General features: G+C 39.5%; 2 protein-coding genes across 2 annotated transcripts in view; one reads left to right on the forward strand and one right to left on the reverse strand.

The window, feature by feature from the left end:
- Positions 1-3,432, forward strand: part of veph1 (ventricular zone expressed PH domain-containing 1) — a 117,195-nt gene extending 113,763 nt beyond the window's left edge. Inside the window, exon 15 of the mRNA XM_059331038.1 lies at positions 41-3,432. Within this exon, the coding sequence (XP_059187021.1) occupies positions 41-223 (183 nt within the window). The 3' untranslated portion in view covers positions 224-3,432. The remainder of the gene's footprint in view (positions 1-40) is intronic.
- Positions 3,433-7,455: 4,023 nt separating this feature from the next.
- Positions 7,456-17,709, reverse strand: ccnl1a (cyclin L1a). The gene is made up of 10 exons (XM_059330808.1): positions 17,384-17,709; positions 17,078-17,152; positions 15,734-15,843; positions 13,609-13,729; positions 13,326-13,390; positions 10,833-10,932; positions 10,584-10,688; positions 9,799-10,049; positions 9,553-9,651; positions 7,456-9,370 (listed from the first exon to the last, which is right to left on the reverse strand). Exons 1-10 carry the CDS (start codon positions 17,621-17,623, stop codon positions 8,893-8,895), a joined length of 1,644 nt encoding a protein of 547 aa, XP_059186791.1. The 5' UTR covers positions 17,624-17,709; the 3' UTR covers positions 7,456-8,892.
- Positions 17,710-19,258: the final 1,549 nt, after the last annotated feature.

A 19,258-nucleotide genomic window follows, 5' to 3' on the forward strand; every position in this document is an offset into this window, starting at 1 on the left:
ACAGATGTTTAAGTGTGAGTTTCTTTTTTTTTCTCCATAGGTGGTAGCTAAGAAGCGGCGTGACAGAGGCCTGCCGCGGGCCTTTGAGATCTTCACAGACAGTAAGACGTACGTGCTGAAAGCTCAAGATGAGAAACATGCTGAGGAGTGGCTGCAGTGCATCAACGTGGCCGTGGCTCAGGCCAGAGAGAGGGAGAACAGAGAGGCTACCACCTACCTGTGAGACCAACACAGTAAATGTATAAGGACACATACTGTATATGTGCAAACTGCGGACAATACATCCACATACAAACATACACCAAGTAATATTTTGTTCATCTATACTCAAAAACACACAACATCCACTGCCAGTAGCCTAACTATGTATCTGTAATTGGTGGTATACACTAATATTAAAAAACAATCAAAGAAATACCTTTTATGCAGTACTTTTAGATTAAAAAATATGTTAAATAAACCAGCAATAAGAGACTGTCTGGGGTGTATCCAGCCAGGATAATCAATGTTACTGTTACTGACTGTTACACCATGGATTTACTGATGCATCTACAATCGTGGACCATAAATTAATGTTACATTACACAAGTGTTAAAATGTGAAATTACACATGATCTTCAATTTACTGGATGAGACAGAATGCAAATTTTGACTCCCTTCTATGACAGCTTCGACAGCCAAACGAAACCAGCATCTGTGAAAACTTGGGATTTTCTGGGTTTAATGATGCATGATTGAGATGTATTTGAGGCCAGAGTAGTATTTAGCAATAAAGACTTCATAGAAGCACAGACCTCATAAGGACTTGAAGCAATAATGAGACTGAACAGTTTCTCTTTAAAGGAGGAAAGATGGGAAGAGGGGCCTAATGGACAGCAGATGGGAAGGGCATTCAGTACTGGAATAATGTGTGTGTCTGTGAGAGAGAGTATAATTTAGCCTTAAAGGAATAGTTCAACTTTTGGGGAAACGTGCTTACATGCTTTTTCACTTTCTTTCCAAGAGTTAGATGAGATGATTAATACAACTCTCATGCACGACTCTCTGTACACTAAATGTGAAGCTGCAGTCAGACGACAGTTAGCTCACTTTAGCATGAAGGCAACAGACTGTATAAAAAGAGGGGATGTAGCCACCAGGACGTCTCACTGCCGTGGATCTTCTCCAGCCCCAGATGGGAATGCTCCTCTCCTGGTCCACTCTACACTCACCATCACTACTGGCCAATGGTGGCGCTTCATCACCTGCTGCTGTGCCCCTCCCAGAGCTCCTTTGAGGCAAATCTGTGATTTGTGATTTGGGGCTATATAAATAAAATTGACTTGACACATTGGTTTGTGAACCACCAATTTGAAGCCCTGAGTCTGGCACTTCGGCCATTGCCATCTCTGTTTTTGTAGCTTGAAGTGAGCATATTATTATTATTATTATCAGCTAGTGTTAGCTACCTAGCTTGGTAAGTGAGTTGCACAAATGCACATGCACATGTTGAGGCGACCAAAATGTTACAAGTAACTTTCATAAACTGAAACACTGTGAATGGCCATCACTCATGAGGTAGACTGTAAATGCCTAAATTGGTTCAATTATAATCTGTTGGCACATTTTAGAGAATAATATGGCCAGAAATGATGGGAAAACACAATATTTTGGGATGTCCAAAAATGACCCTCCACGAAAAAAGTCATATTAATATAGTATAGTATAGTATAGTATAGATGGTTTTTATCAAAAGTGGTTTGGTTTTAAAATGTCTAAATGTCAATTATAGTCTGTTGATAAATATTAGAGCATAATATGGCCAGAAATGAAACACCATATATACATACTATAGTATGTCGATTTTTGTCAAAAATTGTCAAATTCTAAAATGCCTAAAATTCTAGAAATGGATCAAATATAGTCTGTTGATACATGTGGTAGAGTAGTTTGTCCAAAAATAGTGAAAAAAACACCATATTGTGGGAATTTACTGACATAATAAAACAAGTGGGAAATAGGGTCTTTTTCTCATTCTATACAGTTTAACTTATTTATACAGCCCCCTACTGGCCATTAGAAATAATTCAAGTTTAAAGCACTTTTGCATTGGCTTCACTTTTCAGACCTGGGGATTGCCGCTTGATAAAAGCTGGAATATGAGTGGACCCTGCTAGCATGGCTCAGTCCAACAGTAACAAAATCCCTCCAAATCTAATCATCTCTAAATCTTACTTGTCAGCAACTTGTGGTTTTTTTGTTTTTTTTATCGTACGACAACCAAAGTAAAAGATATCTTGTGGTTTTTTTGGGGCTATGTGTGGGTGATGTTGACTGAACCACTGATCTTCTCATCTAACTCTTTACTGATCTTCTCATCTAACTCTTAGCGAGAAAGCATGTTTCCTAGAATGTGGAACTATTCCTTTAATATACATTTAGTGTCCATATGGAATATGAATGTACATATTCAATCCAGTGTTTGATAATAATTTGTATCTTGTATTTTTGATTGTATATTTTTGATTTATACTACTGTAATTTTTATCACTAACAAAACTTTTTTTCTCTGGCAACAGCTCAAATTGAGTTCTTTAAAGATCAGAAGTGCTTCCTTCAACATATAAGAGCACATTGTTTGAAGAAAACACTTAAACCCTATTTTCTGTTTTCTGCTCTTGTACTAAAGTGACTTATAAAGCAACCCCCCCTCGCAGTTAGCACAGTGATCAGATTTCTGTTCTTTTGCAATCTCGGTACCGTATGGACCGGGTTATTTTTGGCTTTCCCAAAAGAATTGTCTACAACAATTCACTCCATGTTTGACGAGGATCAGTGTCAGCTCAACTGTTGCTTAATAGTGAGAGTTAGACCACAGGTTTCTATGAAAACATTGATGTAAATTAGTGGTTTCCGTGTGGATTTAGAAACTGTGCCAGTACAGTCATACTGATTTAATCCTGATCGATGATTCAGCGAAAGGTTTTGTTGAAACAGTAAGAGACTGAAGGTGATATGCAGCTATCTCCAGCTACATTATTTTAAAACAGATCCTTTCCAAAGGTCATAGTTTAAAAGCTTTTCTGTTTTGTAGTCTTGTGTTTAAACTGTGAGATTGGATGAAGTGTAACTGAGCATCTGACTGTGAGCATTTGAGCTCCAGTTTTTTTCTCTCTCTCTGATTTCAGTGGACTGAGACAGTCCCAGTTTTTACATCCTTATAAAAGAAGAAAGACCCCAGCCTGTGGCAGTACATATATGTGGAGCATTATAACTCCCTTATGTTACTCACTAACCAGGATGGAGATGACAAACATGTCTTGATCCAGTTAAGCTCTGATCTGCCTGCTTCAGACTAACATCCATGGTCGGCCGTGACAAATCAATTATTTTCTATGATGTCTGATTTTGATCTATATCTGGATCCACATGTGAGGTGTGTGTGTGTGTATGTGTGTGTGTGTGTGTGTGCCCACAGGTGGAAGCAGTGCTCTCCTCTCTGGTATCACATGATTTTATGGCTTAATATATATAAAATGCAGTGTTCCTAATATTTAAAAATGCCTAAGATGAGCTACTTTTTTGTCGTACTTTGTCCTAGAGCCTAAACCCAAGAGCCGACCTGTATCTGCTTACACATTATGTTATTTATATCATCCCTCTCGTTCACATTCCATTCCCTCTTTCCTTCAGATTCATTACCAACATGCACAGCTGGCTATGCACCCCAATGACAAGGGGATTTCCTGCAATAACAGAAATACATGCTTTTCTAAAATGCAACATAATTCTGTGAAACATCTTTTCTAGTGGTGTAGCTAATAGGGCTACAGGGATTTCGATGTCAGTCTGTCTGTTGTTTGGTCCAGACTGAAATAGCTCAACAACTATAGACCAATTTGGAGTCAACGTCACGGCTACATCACTGGCAGTTGCGTGCGCAGACTGGTGGCAAAAAACTTGGAGGAAAACGGACACACAACTGTGCCATCTGATGTCAGAACAGAAAAAATGAAAAAAAAAAAACTGCCGTTCATTCATATTGATTATTTTCGTCAAAAACACCCTTTGAAGCTAAACAGAAAGGTTTATGGTTGCAAGCCATTAAACAGACAGACTGGACCACTGAAATCATCTGAAATTTTAAACTACCACATGTATCAACAGAATATCTGTTGATACAATCAATTTTTGTCAAAAATTATCAAACATCTTCAATGCCTAAAAATGCAAGAATAGAAAAAACCCCATCATATTATGGGATGTCCAAAAATGACCCCCTCAAAAAAAAAATTTTTTTTTAATGATCAAATTTTAAAATGCCTGAAATGGGTAAATTATAATCTGTTGATACATTTGGTAGTAAAGCTTGTCCAAAATTTGCAATAAAAACACCATATTATGGGATGTCCAAAAATGACCCCCTCAAAAAAGTTCAATCCATTAAACAGACGGACTTGACCGCTGAAATCATTCAAAATTATTTGATATATACATATTATTAATTGCACTTGATTGTATAGAGCTATTGTTGACTTCAAATTCATGCTCTAATGTAGCTGATGATCAAAGGTTGCAGAGGGGGGGTATTCAGCTGGTTGCAATGTGCAACCTCACACACTAGTCCTTTAACACCAGCACATTAGCATTGTCATTCTGTACGTGTTAGTATGCTGCCGATAGCATTTAGCTCATAGCACTGTAGTGCTTAAGTACAGCCTAACAGTGCCACTAGCAGGCTGGATGCAGACTCATGTAGTTTGATGTTTTCAATGCATCAAAATCAAGCTGTCCCCTCTTTTAACACATATCATATATATATTTGTACCAAAGCAAACAAACTGTGTCAGGTTTAACCCTTCATGATGGTTAGTCAGATGTTGTCATTCACAGATTTACATACACATGGATCAAACACTTGATAACTGACGAGTTTTGGCATTTATCTTGTAGCAAACTCCACCTATATGAGCAGTTCAGCATCCTGGAACAAATAACAGTATTTGTGCTGAACTATGCAATACACACATATTACTTAACTTGACTGTAGCTGCAAATGTGCAAGCACCTCTTGTGTGTGAATTACAGAAAGTGCTCTACCCTTTGCTGAAACATACCATAGCTGACTTTTTTTTCAGTTGTTCAGTGTTGATTTCTTGATGTTTGAAGTGAATGTCTGATCATATGAATGTCAAAGTTGTCGAGAAGTAACTATCTATCTATTATATGACACTGGAGATGAGTGAGCTATTACTTTTACTACTTAAAAGCACAATGAGATTACATTTAGAGTTTAGAAAGCAGATCTTTTAGGGTGGAAATTATGCTGTATATTTCAGCAATCACACACTGTATATGTGAAGATGAGTGTTAAAGTTTCTGAATGTATAAAAGGATTTTTGAGCATAAATATCAGCCTTGTGTAAAGAATCATAGGAAAGGCTTTTTTAATTTTAGTGTTGCTAAATTTTATTAAACATTTGATTTTGTTTGATTTTTGATACAAGGTCAATATTTATTTTTTACATGCGCTACTGTAACATTTCAGTCATGTCTGTAAGGATTACTGAAACAATGAATGTCGCTTCTGTGTCTTCCCTTTCCCTCTTCCATTGTTTTGATATTACTATGACTTCATACTGCAAACACATGAATGTTGTATTTTATTAGACAGTTAAACTGGTATTGTTGTGGATTATATAATTGGTTGTTGCACCTCTTGCATGTCTGACACTGCCTTCTTCTGTTTATTTTCCTGACAGAATTGTACAATAAATCTTTACCAGTGAAATTTCTCAAGTCTGTCTGTCTTTCCACTCCTGGGTTTGGTTTTGGTCAAAATATACACAAATAAGATAATTAAATAAATGGAATAATGGTTTCCTGGAGCTTCACAAGAAATGGATTATAACAGAGTAAGGATTGTTTCTGTACAAGACCATCTTTAGCTAATTTAACCAGTTGACACTCTCACTAAGCCTGGCCTATCTGTTGCTTCACTGCTCTCCTGCGAGGATGCACACACATAAACACTGGCAGCAGGATACTAAAATTATTCCATATGCACACCAATTAGACCCCAGCATTCTTTCCTCCATGCGTGTATTTTGGGACTGTTTGCAATCCAAAGAGCTTTCTCTAACTCCTAACCCTGTAGATTGGATCTCTCTCTCTTGCAGTCAGTCTGTCATGACCATTGTGGTCCAAAAACCAGTTTCACACGTCAGCTGAGCCGTGGTTGGCAGAGCTGATAACTTGACATTCCAAAACTTCCATTATGTTCCCATTTAAAGCATTCAAAAGCACTTCAAGAAACAGTTTTGTCGCGCATGAATGGAAAAAAGACAGACCAACTCAACCACAAGCTTTCAAGAGTAAATCAGTGTCAAGAATTATGGACGTTCTGGCCATAAGTATCGATTGTGTGAGTGTATGATATCCATGAGTTGCTGCAGCACTTTTTTGGGTTGAAACGATTTGTGGCACAGATTTGGTTTTGTTTTGAGAAATGATTAGAGTTGAAACAGCAAGCAGTGAATTTGTCCTCTGTATTTAGCCCTCAGCAGTCAGTTTCAGCATGTCATTTTTGTACAGTGAGGCAAAATGGTCTTACTAGAATGAAATGCTACTATGGAGACTAACATCATAACACAAGAATAATATTGAATCAAGTTAAAATATATATCTGCACTGGGGGCTGATATTGAGTTGGTTTGTCACTGTACCGGATTTGACAGGTGAGGTCTCAGACAGAGTACACTGAATGACTTTAAGACAAGGGTTGTTTGCCTCAGTGGTGTATTTGATCCTTTAACAGCTCAGGAAACATGTACACATCTATCAGACCAACAGCCAGATGACACAGTGCTTTAACACACATCAAAGAAGTGTTACCCAATGCTTTGGCAGTGTTGAGTTGCTTCCTGTTGCACAATTTGTAAAAAAAAAAAAAAAAAAAATCAGACAATGCTGTCAGTGTGCATGTGCCATGTCCTCGGGCTTCCCGGCAGGTGTAATCCCTTACTGTGTGCCAGTGACATGATAAAATATGAAAAAATTAAACAGAAACTTAGCAGACAATTGTAAAACTGGATATGCTACCTAAACCATTGCCTGGTGAAAATATGACTATTGAGTTGTCTTAAAAGTCCATTCCAAATATGGCAAGTCTGCATGAAGACATAAGTGTTTGTACTAGTAAAGCCAACAGCACCCTCTGGTTGTCATAACACACATAACCCCCTGCAATACTCAGCATTAATATAAATCAAGTGTTTTTAGCTTTGCCTCTGTTCGTAAAGGATCTTGAGATGAGGGTTTAGGTCTGTAACCCTGCCATTTGGTGATAATATTTATGAGCCAGCTAAATGAATCACTGAAGTCAAACCAGATCAAGAAACTCTCCTCCCATCAAAGATTATGTTCAATTGGATCCATTTAATTACAGCAGACAGCGGTTCAATGAAGACCATACAGTTCAGTGGCATAACTCATTTATTATTGAATAAAAATTGGACATGAACACGTGCAGACTAAAAACCAGTGTTACAAATTGACAACCCTAAAATTTTTGAAATCAAGTCTGCATCCCCTGCTGTAAAATAAAAAAATGAAAAACACAAAGTCTATTACCAGCTTTTTTTCAACTGTACAAAACACAGCTTTAGCAACATACATTTGTCCAAAAAAAAGGAAAAAGGAAACAAAAACCACTCGCCCACCAGTCCCTTAATGTGCAAACATATTGATCTTTCCTGAATGACAGCTTTTATTTTACATATATTCAATCAACCCTTCCACTGAGCTGTTCGCTTTTATAAATCAAAGCGTTCACATTTTGTCAGCAGATATCAATCCATCTTTACACTGTAAATAAGTTTCATTTTCCCAAAGTCCATAACTTTACATGTAAAACTAAGAGCATATGGGTAGGCTAGAGAAATGGTGGTGTGTGGGGTGGAGGTATCATGGGAAAATGAAGAAAAACCTATAGGTGGAGAGGACGACAGGTCTGAGACTGATGTCACACTGCATTGGTGCCTTCCCTCAACCGCTATTCATGTCTGACCTGGATGCAAAACAAGGCTAGTAAACCTACAAACAGTCCACTTAATGCTGGTAGATACTGCTGCAGCCTGGGTTCCTCAGATGCACACATTCAATCTATAACAACACAACATCAACCACCTCTGCCAAATATCAGCTACAGGTGCGCTGTTGTGTTGACAAGTCAAAGCAAAGAATATTCTACCTCCGAGTCATTTGTACATGCAGAAGCTATTCAAGCAATTTTAACAGTTTCCATGAAAGCCTCCTATGTCAAGGCGTTTTACCAGTTACATTTTTGGACAAAAATTTCATTAAAAAAAAAAAAAAAAACCTAAATATTTTCCTATTTAAAAATAAAAAGTTGATGGGAATCAACATTCCTGTAAATTATATATTTTAGTCAATTTCAGCATGCATATGAGAAACCCAGAATCCCAACAAGGTTGGTGTTAGACTGCCAATATACCCAAAATTAAACCAAACTAGGCAAGTTCTCTCGACCATAGCAGAGGTGCTGCATCTGCCGTGTGTGCTGACATATTTTCAAGTTCTTGGTCAAAAACCCTCCAAGACATGTAATTGGAGAGGTGGCAGGGTGCAGATATTTGGTTTACTTTCATAATAGTTGTAGTAGAATTGTTTTTAACCTTTTTATTGATTTTTGATTTATTCATTTTATTGTTTTTTTTAACCTTTTGATGTATTTGAAGACGTGTCTGCAAACATGACTTCATTAAATTAACAGACCAGGAGTCACTGATGTTTGCTGATAATCAACTGTATTTGGAGAACATGCCAAATCTGATTTTGTTTCGAGTATACTGAAAACACTTCAGTGACTATCCGTCCTAGAGTTAACCTGCCTCAGCGACGGTGACGGCTATGTCCTGAGTGCCCACTACTGCCGTGGTGTTTGCTCTTGTGGCTACGCTCCCTGTCTCTGTCCCTGTCATAGGACCGAGACCTCTCCCTCTCTCTCCTGTCGGCTCGATGGCCACCTCCTCGCTCATGTTTGTGTTTCTTTGATGAAAGGTCAAAGGAACTGCGGTCTCTGTCTCTGTCCCGTTCCCTCTCTCTGTCCCGGTCCCGGTCTACTTTGACTGGAGTGCGGGACCGCGACCGAGAACGTGTGCGCTTCCTCTTGTGACCTGATCCACCGCCCCCGCTGTTGCTGTGGCGTCCGCTGGTCTTGGAGTCACTATTGCCGTGGTGGCTGGTCTTGGATTTGAGGTGCGGGAGAAGGGGCGAGGGCGGATGTCGCCGAGGCGATGGACTGCGACTGTGAGAGCGAGAACGTGAGCGAGAACTGTAGGTCCCTGAGCGACTGCGTCTGCTGTTGTAACTGTGAAGACAGAAGAGAAGAGGAAGATGAGGAATACATTCAGCTAGTTAAACAAAAATAAAAAATGGCACATTCAGAATGTTAACAATTTACAATTAAACTATCATAAAAGTTACCTGTCACCGGTCAGTTACTCTGACCAGTAAACTAAGAATGTCTTTACATATTTTAAGGGATCTTACTGTCTGCGAGGGGAGCGAGATCTAGACCGGGAGCGCGTTCTTGAACGAGATCGACTTCCACTTCTGCTATTTCTCCCGATCTTTGGCTCTTTTCTTAAACTGGGAAAAAGAAAAAAAGATTAGGCTTAATGAATTTAACAGACATACATAAACACAGTTGTAGTAGTTAGGATAAGCTCTTATTATGAATCAAAATAAAAACCTAATGGAGGCGAAATGTGGTGTAAAATGTGTTTCTTTCCTCACCCATTGTGTGGACTCTTGTTGACCTGAGTCCGGCTATCTGGCTCCTTCTTAACTTGTTTGAGGGTCTGGGGGTTTGGAGACTTCTCTTCCAGCTTGACCACAGGGGAGCAGGGCTTGGAAGCAGGTGAAAAGCCACCCAATGTGGTCAGTGCAGGGGTGCCATCAGGGTTAAGGCCTTTAGCTTTCAGCTTGGCCTCTGCCAAGAACACCTTCCTCCGCTCCACCTCCTTCTCCAGCTGGTCATAGTTCGGCTGGGGAAGAATCACACAGTCAGTTTACACAGAGACAACACTGAGTACTGGTGACTGTCAACAGGCATCACGCTGCTGCTAATAGGTTTGGTGTGACAGACAGTTTCCCCCTATAGCATACAGACGAAAAGTCTACAATCCAACTGTGGCGGTTTGTGGTTGTACTTTTCCTCCCTGTTATTATTGTGAAACAGCAAAAATCTAGAAAATGTGGGTTTTGGCAATAGCTAAACACGACTCCGGTTCAGCCAAAAGCGAACAGAAAAAACTGTAAAATGAAGCAGATATCTGATAGTACAAATAGGAACAAAAGAGAGATTAGTGTACTACTGATTGAGGAGGAGAAGGGAGGTCATCATGGCTGTGGTGGGCAAGATCACAGTAAACCACTTTGCGGCCGGTCGGGCACACTTCGGCCCGACTCTAACACACTTAAACTGACAATAGAAATGCACGCCAGCGTGGCATGATTTTCACTTGGTGCAGTAATGATGTCAATAAGCCGTAACATACTGTGTTCCACAAACAGCCTACCTTCTTCCTGGTGTAGAGTTTGAGGGTGGTGATGCAGACCTCTTTAACGTCATCCTCACTGGCTCCAAACAGCAGGTACCAATGAGGTCTGGATGGCAGGGGTATCTTGGGAAAACATTCACAAAGTGTTAGAAAATTTTGAAGGAAGCAATTCAGTTATATTTGTATAGCCATAGATGATTTTATGTGACGCCATTTAGTGTAATTAAGCATTTGTGGCAATGTTTTCAGGTAAATCTTTGCTTTTACCTGCAGGGCTCGGGCAGCAAGGAATATGCAGGCACAGGCGATAGTCTCAGCTTGGAATCTCACAAACACGTTTGTCCTAAGGGTATCATTCATGTAGTTCCTATAGAGGCAAAAACACATAGGAACAAAAACATAGCATCTTCTCTACACAAAGCCACCTCTCATCCATACCCACATTTGCTAGGACGTGCCACAGCTATAACCATAAATTGTTACCCTAGATCAATAACCTGCAACCTCTCGTCTGTAGTGCCAACCTCTTATCAGGGCTTTATATTTATATTCTGATTAAGATTTAGATTTCTTACTATGAAATTGTTACAAATAAGAAATCATCATCCAGAAGTGACCTCTAAACAAGCATTAACACTAATCATTACATTTTCATGTTACACAGTACTACAGTACAATATGCATTTTGATCTGTAAAATTTAACTTTGTCCATTTCTCTCTGGGGCATCCATGGGGGTGCTGCATGTCACAGGTAAAGCATGAAGACACAAATGGGAAATAATCTACTGAAGACCTGCCAAGACCATTTTGCCACATTATGACCTTAAAGTAACTAGATTAAGACTAATGAATGATTGAGAAAATGACACATGCCTTGTAAGAGGATGGGGGGTGGGAAGGTGGGGGACGGGGCACATGCAGGTATAATGACACAACACATTCATCAAGAATGCAGTTGCCACTTTCAGATTGATTAATCCGAGGAAATTGGGAGAAATAGCATGTATGATGGCATGCACAACAGCTGGAATTTGGGAGTCAGTGGCATGTTGTTCATGTTGTTGTTAAATGATGCAACACTGGTTTAATATTCTGACAGATAGAAAAGTTCAACTGCAAAACAGAACCCATTTCCAGCTGTGATTTGAAACATCGCCCATGAGACCACAGATTTGTCCTACAGATGCATTCATCTGCAACTCCATACCTCTATTATTGATCTAAAAAGACATTAGTAGGCAATCTAAGCCTCACTACTTAGGCTGAGTGAAATTTCTGTACTACAGAACAGATTGTGTGAGTGGGTTGTCTGGGACAATGAGTAAATTAGATTAGCCGTTGGAAGAGCATTAGGAGAGACAAGATGGCCAGGATGTGAATCAGGCAAGTACAGGGTGGTGTGAGCATCTATGTCCTTAAGAAACATAGAAGTCCTCAAGACAAAAAAAAACGAGTGATAACAGGAACATGATGGTAAAACCCCGACAAACTACCTCGACACTGATCTCATTCAGATCATTAAGGAGGAACTACAACCAGGCAAGAATACTACAGCTACAGCAGTGAAATGTTCTTTCTACGGTGGTCACACTTACACTTTGTGTCACTTGCCACCATTCAAATGATATGAACTGCCTTACTGGAAGTTTGCCACAAGGACTTAATGAAAACCTGCCACACAGGGATTACTTCCAGTCTAACCTGCCTTCATCAAATGACCTGACCTGCACTTTGTCAGGTCTGTGTGAAATGCTATGCCAACGCTACTATAGATAACACATGGCCGCTGGACTTTGACTGCTGGGTGAGACAGGTCCTTGGAGGCAAAACCTGAGAACTGGATCAGCCTGTAAGACAGACACATGTCTGAACACCACGTCAGTTGGGTACAGGACACAGTATACTACTGTAAATATATTTAAAAAATAGGCAGGTACACTGGTCAAAAAAAATTCTGTTGTGGCTAAGTTTACTTCATTGCTAGATGCAAGTAAACTAGGAAAAAAAAGTCAGAAAATAAATGTGTTTGTAGCTACTAAGTAAAACTGGGTATTACAGTTAAAACCTTTGTAGCAAGACCAAAAATACAAATCCTTTTGGACACCAAAGAGTAAACAAGATGATGTTGGCTGTTGGGAAAGGCCCGCCCGCCCCCTTCAGTGAATCTCGGCATTGGGATTGGCTGTCTGGAGAGGGGCAGCCAGCCAATGGGGGGAGCTTCCTGAGGTCATGTGGTTGGAGGAGGCAGAGTTCAGAGGTTCTTTATGTGACTTACCAGCATGGACTACCCTTTAATCAAAGAGTAGAGAGAAAGGACAAAGTTAAACCAAGTTCCCTGGGCACCGCAAATCAAACAGACTTTACAGCAAAGCCATGTAAGGGCAGACAAGAGAGTGAGACACGCAACAGGTTTGCAATAAAACAAATTGCTCCATCAGAAAAAAATAGAGGTGGAAGGATTCAAATGGAGTGAGGGAACGTCGAGATCAGACCTGGGTAAAATGGTTGTTGAATCGTTTTCAAATTTGTGCTTAAAGACATGAGGAGCACTCTTGAATATCACTTATCTGACAGGTGTTGTTTCCACATATGGGTAAATCTCAAGATCCTAGCAGATAAATCAAGAGCTCTTGAAGTGATGCAACCATTTGAAACTCGTTCAACTTCATTTTTTAGCCCAGGTCTGGTGGCACTTCTTGCAGACATGACACAGGTTGCTGCTGTGGGGGAGGTAAGTGGAGAACGAGAAAGGAACTTACCAGGCGGTCTGGACCAGTGTCTGGTTCTTCTCACATTCCAGGACTTGAAGGTACATGACGATAATCTGTAATCATAAAATAACTGTATGTAAGAAAAACACACAGTTACATCTCCAGGTCTGTTGGTGTTCAAGCTCCAGCCTATTCTGAGAAGTGAGAGTTGTCTGCTAAAGCTGCTTCCTGTGTGGTTGCATCAGCATGGAGGCACAAACTTGAAGCTGCAATAGCTAAACTACAATGCAAATTCACAATCTATATAGTTATGAGTGTGTCTTAAACTCACCTTGTGAGGATGCTTGACATGCACACAGAAGCCCAGCTCCTTCAGGACGCGCCGTTCTGCTTTGATGACTTGGTTTTTGGTATTTATGTAGTTCTGATCAAGTATCAATGAACTTGGAGTCCTGGTTTATAAAGGAATCAAAATAAAATAATGTTTCCCCCCATCGGAAAAGAAGTAATAAAAAGAAAGTGCCCTTTTGATATCTTGCACTCTTTTTCTTTTTTCCCGTTTCAACCAACTCAAAAGCAACGGGTTTAACTGTTTGCATGCCTGACAGTTTGCTGGGGTTTGTAGACTCCTGTGGTTCCAGTGAAAGCATATGGGATTTGTAGACAGTCCTCAACCTCATTCACCCTGTGTCACAGCTTTAACAGAAATATCACTCAGACCATAATTCACATAACTACCTCAACATGCAAAGCATTTCATCCTTCGAACGTAAATGCAAATAAAAGAGAAAAACTGCTATAATGAGATGTCATGAATCACGCTCTCCTCTTCCAATGCCACTGTTTAGGTCTGTATAATAAAGACTTGGTTAACTAACCAAAACCACTAACCTTTGTCAATAGTACAGCAGGGTATGCAGGCTCAAATAAGAAAATGTCATAAAAATACAGTTTTGTGTCCAGTGACATTTCACAATCACAACAAACCGTATACTGTACCAACCTAGAAATATATCTGCAGGCTGAACATAACAGCTAATTTCAAATAGATCTACAAATGCCAGTTTTAGAAGAACATTATAATGCCTCACTTTTCTAAAATCCAAAACTTGGATTAAAATATGTATTTGGATCTATAACTTCACATGCGGCACAAGCCTTGTATAATGAATCAGCTGCCTCTTTATGTAGTATTATGAGAGACAATCTATATCACATCAACAGAATAAACAAAATTTGGGAGAAAAAAAACAGACTGACATCCCTTTAACAACTCCAACACTCAAAGTAGTATTTAGGTATCTTTTCAGAACGAACAATCAAGTTAAAATCCAAATCTATTGTTTTGATGTCTCCAGTAACAGAAACTTAAAATGTGAATACTGTCATGCTACAAACCACATGCATGATAAAAAATCAGCAGCGTGATGCCCATTACTAAACATGACCCTTCAGAGTCCAATCCACATCCAAACAGATTTGTTACCGGTGCATCATGGTAACTGTTACACTTACTTAAATGCTAATTCACGTTTACTAAGTTTAATGCCAAATTATTCAAGCGACAATGCATGCACTAACCGTTAAACATACCCTGCATGGACCACAAGTATCCATTTATTTACTCTAACTTCGACAAACAAAGTGATATTTCAATTAAAGCCATGGGTAACAGTAGGTGAATGGGATTTTACTTTTGAAGCACAAACAAAATACATAGTGAGGAGCAGTCAATGAAGGAGACTACATTACCCAATGGTCCGTAGACTGACGGACAGAAACCCAAAGCTTAAGATTGAACCACAGGAGTCCTCAAGGTGCCCCGGGGGCCAAGGACCTTCGGCCAACCTGTCATCCCCGATCCCAGTGCCCCGCGGTGGCTCAGACCACGGGCGTCTCCCACAGGAGGGGGTGAGGTGGCCCTGGGGGAGGAGTGACCCCCTTGCATCATGGTTGTCATGCCGACTGCTTCATCTTACGTACCATTCCACATCACCCAGGCTTTGGTAAATGTAGCTGGTCGCTGTTAGTTGGTTGCAAGGGAAAAAAGAAGCCAAGTTAATGCCAAGATCTATAGTATTGACATGAACAGATTTCTATGAAGACAAAGGCACACGCATATTAAGCAGTGGTGCCTCGTCTTAAAATGCTTAAAAAGCAGGCCAATTTTTAAAGTGAGTTTGTTGAGATATCAGTTTCAGTGTAATGTCAAACTCAGATGTTATATGTAGACAATTACACTTCTGAAACTACCAGTGAAGCGGAAACTGAAAAGTTTTAAAATGGTTTAGAGCACATGAATAAACAGAAGAGCACTTTCACAGCAAAAAAACAGGTCAACATCATACAACATTATATTGGATAAAACCAAAAGGCAATGCAATGAAATATGTTCTGGGTAACAAAAATGTTATTGTTTCTCAAAAGAGAATACTGCATTCAATGTCGGTACTTACTTTTTGCCTCTGATCTGTCTCAGGTGGTGGAAAACATTGATGACATCTCGTATTCGCCTTGGTGCTTCCTCAATCTTGGAGGCCAAGTTGATACAAGCCATAGCAACAATCTGGAGGGAAGATAATTGAAGCAACAAGTTTGAAGAACATGCATCCAGAGATGGAGTGTCCACACGTGACCAGTAGATATAACAAAACATACAACTAAGAGACCATATGCTATGCTAGCTACCATTTTAATTTCCCTCGAAGAATTGTGTGATTGTCGGAGAAGACACAGCAGGACTGATATGAAGCACTATCAAATAATTATATTGTTTGTGCATTTTCCAGAAAGCAGCAAGTGTTTGCTAATCTTATAATCAAACATGTATTAGTAATACTATACTTTACAGTTCTAAGTTCAAGTTAGGTTGCACATAGATAACTGATACAATGGCAAAAAGGAATAAAATCACATCAACAGGCCAACCAGCGTTTGAATCTAGAAAAGTTTTAAGACTGTATGCAAGGTGCATGTAGTCACACTGTTAAAATAATCGCCCATGTCATTTTTGTCAAAATTGTTTTGTTTTTTTGCCTAAATCACCGCCTCATGATGCCGGCCACCTATGGTAAAATCGCCTACATCCTCAGTTGATCAGATCATGTGATTTTACCCCTTTAAGATAATGGCCTATGTCAAGTGTGTGACTTAAGCGGATTTATTATGTCTAAGTCAAAATAAAATGTTGAACATGCCTTTGTGACTTACGCAAGACATGGTAGCACTTTATTTTGAAGGAGTCTACATAAGAGTGACATGAGCGTGTCATAAACATGACATGGGATGTGTCATGAACATTAATGACACTTTAAAGTAACTTTAATGCTCATGATACTTGTCATGATTCTGACATGCTTGTGTGACTCTTACATAGACACCTTCAAAATAAAGTGTTACCATATCTTGCTTAAGTCACATATAATGCCACATGTTACACTTTTGGTTAAGTTTTTTGTGTTTCCAGCAAAACTTTAAAAAATGAGTTAGGCGATTGTTTTAACAGGGTGACGATTTGAATCTAGGAAAGTTTTTAAGACTGTATGCAAAGTGCACATACTATGTAGCATTATTGGAGAAAAGTAATATTTTTTTTAAATTTGACTCCATGTTGTTACTGTAGCTACGTTGAGTGTTTGATCCATTCCTGTTGATCTTCATTAAGTCCTGTCTTTGTCTTACAGCACTTAGAAAAAACTGCCACAAGGTATCGACAATATGGCCGCCACGAACGTAACCATAACGTTATGCTGTGCTGAAATTACCGAGTGACAATGAGCCATAAACTTGACCGGACTTACCTCAAAACTGTGCTTGACGAAGGACTTGGAGTAGAAAAAGCGATGAAACAGCACCTGCCCCGTTGCCATGGCCACCTGTCGACGAAAACACAGGGATGCCGTTTGTACTTTGTCTCTCCTAAGCTGGCCTAACCTTGCACAATGGATCGCCGCCATTTTAGCTACACCACGCCAACAAGCTAACATTAGCAAACAGCTAACAACCAGGCCGTGACTTGTTTAGACCCGAAAAATACTACCAACCATTACTCATTGTTATTGAAACACACACCATATGATATAGTCATTATATCCAGTATAGTTTACCTGGGGTAAGCGGAGAAGAATACCCGCCGACTGGAGCAGCTCGCAGCCCAGGATGCGAAGGTCGGTCTCTGTGTTCAGGTCGAGGCCGTCGAGCATTGAAGGCGTCGGAGAGAGCCTTTCCTCCGGTATGAGCGAGTTGTCGATCGTAAGGTACACTTCCGAGTAAACTTTGTCACCAATGAGAATGCCATCGTTGTTTGTGGATGCGTTGGAAGAAACAGAGAGAGGACCTGCGGCCATCTTCACCCGAAAATCGGCGATTATCGGTGATCAGTTGCTGCTCAGCTGCCTCGACGGGACGACGGCGGAGCAGGGAGACTGACACAGTACGTGACGTCACCGACATCTAAGACGCAAACGTTCGTGCACATCCGCGGTGATAAACTAGTCCCTCTAAGTGTAGCGTTGAACAGACCTACACGACTTTCTTAAAAATGTCCACAAATCGTCACCCAGTTAAAATAATCGCCAAACTCATTTTTTCAAGTTTTGCAGGAAACACAAAAAACTTCACCAGGAGTGTAACATATGACATTTATTGATCATTTCACTCAAAAAGGGTGTAACAAAGGATGGCTATTGGCATTGTAATAACACTGTGTAAATTATGTAATTTAAGAGAAGTTAGGCAATTTTTTTGAACATGCCTTTGTGACTTAAGCAAGATATGGTAACACTTTATTTTGAAGGTGTCTACTTAAGAGTCACACAAGCCTGTCAGAAACATGACATGACAAGTATCATGAGCATTAATGTTACTTCAAAGTGTCATTAATGTTCAAGACACATCCCATGTCATGTTTATAACACGCTCATGTCACTCTTATGTAGAGAGCACCTGAGAGTAAAGTGTAAAGTATAGTGTACCAATATTAGTGTCAACAATAAAACACTGACAAACTAAACTGATAACTAAAAAAATCTCCCTCTAGCTCTTCTTTGCTGGGTTCTTATCTGATGCCTATGAATGTGGCAAATTGTCAAAGTAGTGATGATCTTAAAGGGGTAAAATCACATGATCTGATCAACTGAGGATGTAGCCGATTTTACCATAGGTGGCCGGCGTCATGAGGAGATGATTTAGGCAAAAAAACAAACAATTTTGGCAAAAAATGACTTGAACATGAACATGTAGGAAAACTATCTCTGTTCATCAATTGGTATTTACTCTTTCTATTTTTTTGTTCCCTTACTTTACCTGTCTACAGAGTGCCGTAAGATTAGATTAGTTTCAGCTTTATTGTCATTGCACAGAGTACAGGTACTTATACAACGAAATGCAGTTTAGCATCTAACCAGAAGTGCAAAAAGGCAGTCAGGTGCATTTGTACAGTAATATATGTAAATGTCATATAAGTTAAAAAAAATAAATAGGGTTTGGGTTTTGTTATCCATACGAATAATTAGTTAATAAACAGATCACTTGCCGTTAGATACAATAATGGCTCCAGTGTATTCCTTATTACAAATAGTGTATTATCTCATGCCTCCTTCAGTGGCCCTACGTGAGCTCAGTTTTCTAATATCAAGTTTCTTTGGATGAGAAATACATAAACATAATAGCTGTTTAAAAAACTTCCCAGACCCCCTAATCCTGCAGCCATAGAGGAGACACCATGAGAAACTCTATAAAACTAACTATAGAATAACATATCAATCAATACTGTCAACTAGTTTTAACTACAATGAATGAAAGCCACATATTAGTCAAATAATTTAGCTCCTTAAATTTCGCATCACATTTTGGTAATACAAACATCTCATTAAATATGTTCATTATTATTGTAAATGTGTATGTGTGTTTCCGACATCACCCGAAGGCAACAAAGGGAGGCGACTCACCACTAACGGTTACTGTGACGTACTTTACGGGAA

Source organism: Centropristis striata, chromosome 4, assembly GCF_030273125.1.
Source record: "Centropristis striata isolate RG_2023a ecotype Rhode Island chromosome 4, C.striata_1.0, whole genome shotgun sequence".
NCBI classification, from domain to species: domain Eukaryota; kingdom Metazoa; phylum Chordata; class Actinopteri; order Perciformes; family Serranidae; genus Centropristis; species Centropristis striata.

Excerpts from the sequence above, each read along its gene's own strand:
- ccnl1a (XM_059330808.1), bottom strand. The coding sequence starts at position 17,623 with ATGGCCGCAGGTCCTCTCTCTGTTTCTTCCAACGCATCCACAAACAAC. Across the intron at positions 15,844-17,077 it reads TCGTCAAGCACAGTTTTGAG|ATTGTTGCTATGGCTTGTAT; the intron begins GTAAGTCCGGTC and ends TCTTCCCTCCAG. Across the intron at positions 13,391-13,608 it reads ATGTCAAGCATCCTCACAAG|ATTATCGTCATGTACCTTCA; the intron begins GTGAGTTTAAGA and ends TTATGATTACAG.